Source organism: Myotis lucifugus, unplaced genomic scaffold, assembly GCF_000147115.1.
Source record: "Myotis lucifugus unplaced genomic scaffold, Myoluc2.0 scaffold_1494, whole genome shotgun sequence".
Classification (NCBI taxonomy): Eukaryota; Metazoa; Chordata; class Mammalia; order Chiroptera; family Vespertilionidae; genus Myotis; species Myotis lucifugus.
The window spans coordinates 58,807-60,621 of NW_005872542.1; the positions used below are offsets into that span (position 1 = coordinate 58,807).

General features: G+C 35.4%; 1 protein-coding gene across 1 annotated transcript in view; it reads left to right on the forward strand.

Moving 5' to 3' along the window:
• The window catches only part of LOC102440170 (pre-mRNA-splicing factor CWC22 homolog), a gene marked incomplete at its 3' end in the record, with an annotated part of 21,562 nt that extends 20,715 nt beyond the window's left edge, over positions 1-847 (forward strand). The window contains exon 7 of the mRNA XM_023748525.1: positions 602-847. Coding sequence (XP_023604293.1) covers positions 602-847 — 246 coding nt within the window. The remainder of the gene's footprint in view (positions 1-601) is intronic.
• Positions 848-1,815: the final 968 nt, after the last annotated feature.

Here is a 1,815-nt window from a genome sequence, read left to right on the forward strand (position 1 = left end):
CTGAAGTTTTTGATAAAATCCAGTTGTATCAAGAAACATTTCAAACGTTAGATTTTATGATAGTCTTACTCCTAATTGTCATTATTGATGATAACTCTGGTTTCTCCTTTATATAGTTTATATCATGTGTATCACAAGCCAATTTGTCTTCTTAAAACACTCTTTTTATGTCACTATCCCACTCTGAAACTATTTAAAGTGTATTGCTTGTCTTTGAAAATTTCAGCCTGACTTGAACACATTACTTCCAACTACTGTTATACATGATTCTTTATTGTTTCCTGATTGTTCTTTTCATTCTGGCCTGAACACCCTTGCTCAGTTTTCCATTAGTTATTTTGTCTTCTACTACTTGCAGAAAGCCATTCACCCTTCTCTCTCCCCTCGTCTTCTTGCCCCCAATATAAATTGTCAAGCCTTGATGACATAATTTAATTTAATTACATTTTCTTGTGAAGTACTTTCTCACCATTCCAAACCACTTTTCCTTCTGTAAATTTATGGGGCCCACTTATGGTCTCACTCATTTGGTATGCAGAAATACATTTAAGATTGTATCTTATATTGTCTTTTCTCCATTTTCCAAAATTTAATGTTACAGAAGTAGGGACAGAGAGAAACGCAGAGAAAGAGAAAGAGATGTGGATCGGAAAAGGTACCGGAGATCTTCATCGCCTGGGAGAAGAAGCCCAGAACCATCGGTAACCCAAAGTTCCTCTGCTCAGGATGAGCCTACTGCAAAGAAGAAGAAAGAGGAGCTGGATCCTCTTCTTACTCGTACTGGTGGAGCATATATTCCTCCTGCAAAGCTCAGGATGATGCAAGAACAGATCACAGATAAAAACAGGCATGTTCATATCACTAACTATACAAGGCAATGATATTCTCATTGAAAAACAAAAATCAACTACGGTCTAATTAACCTTGGCTGTTGAGAATTTACATTAGTCCACAATGATAGATCCCTCAAATTAGACTTCTTTCCTTCTTCACTCTATAACCTTCATTGGAATGCTGCATACTATTTGTCCTACCCTGACACATTAGCTCAGCACTTCTTTATTTCTTTGCATGTATGAATTTAAAAATTTAAGGAAATAACACTTAGCTATTTTAGATTATTTCTTTCATAGTTGCATGCTTACCTATTAGTAGTGTCTCTTTTTCCTGGATAATCAAGAGTATTGATATTTTTTACCTAAAATGAATCTTCAGTTTTACCAAACCAGGAGTTGGCATACTTTTTCTGGAAAAGATCAGACAGTAAATATTTAAGTCTTTGTCTGTTATTCTATCTTTGTTACAACTACTTGATGACTCTTGGGAATACAGCCATAAATAATATGTAAACAAATGAGTAGCTTTGTTCCAATAAAGCTTTATTTACACAAACAGGCAGCGGGCCACATTTGGCTCATGGGTGTAATTTGCCAACCCCAGTACTAATCCATGGAACTAAGTTTACAATTTTCTTTTTCCTCCTTTTCTTTGACCATAACATCTTGGACTATAATGTTTTGCTACACTAAGGCAGACATTCAAAATTTATATATGACTATTCACACTGAAAAGACCTTTCCTTCCCTTTTTAAAACAATTGGGATGTTGAGGAGCTATATAGGAAAGTGCAGTTAAGTTTTCTCTCATGGGATGAGATAACATCTAGGTGTAAGATTGAAATGCCCACTCAGTTGCTAGGTAGGTAGTAAAAAGATTGGGCTAGAAGATAGCTATACTTTAAGAAAAACAGATTCTAGGTTTGTCAAGAAAGAGCGTTCCTGCATCTTTTGTGGGTATTTTAATGGCAACTTGAAA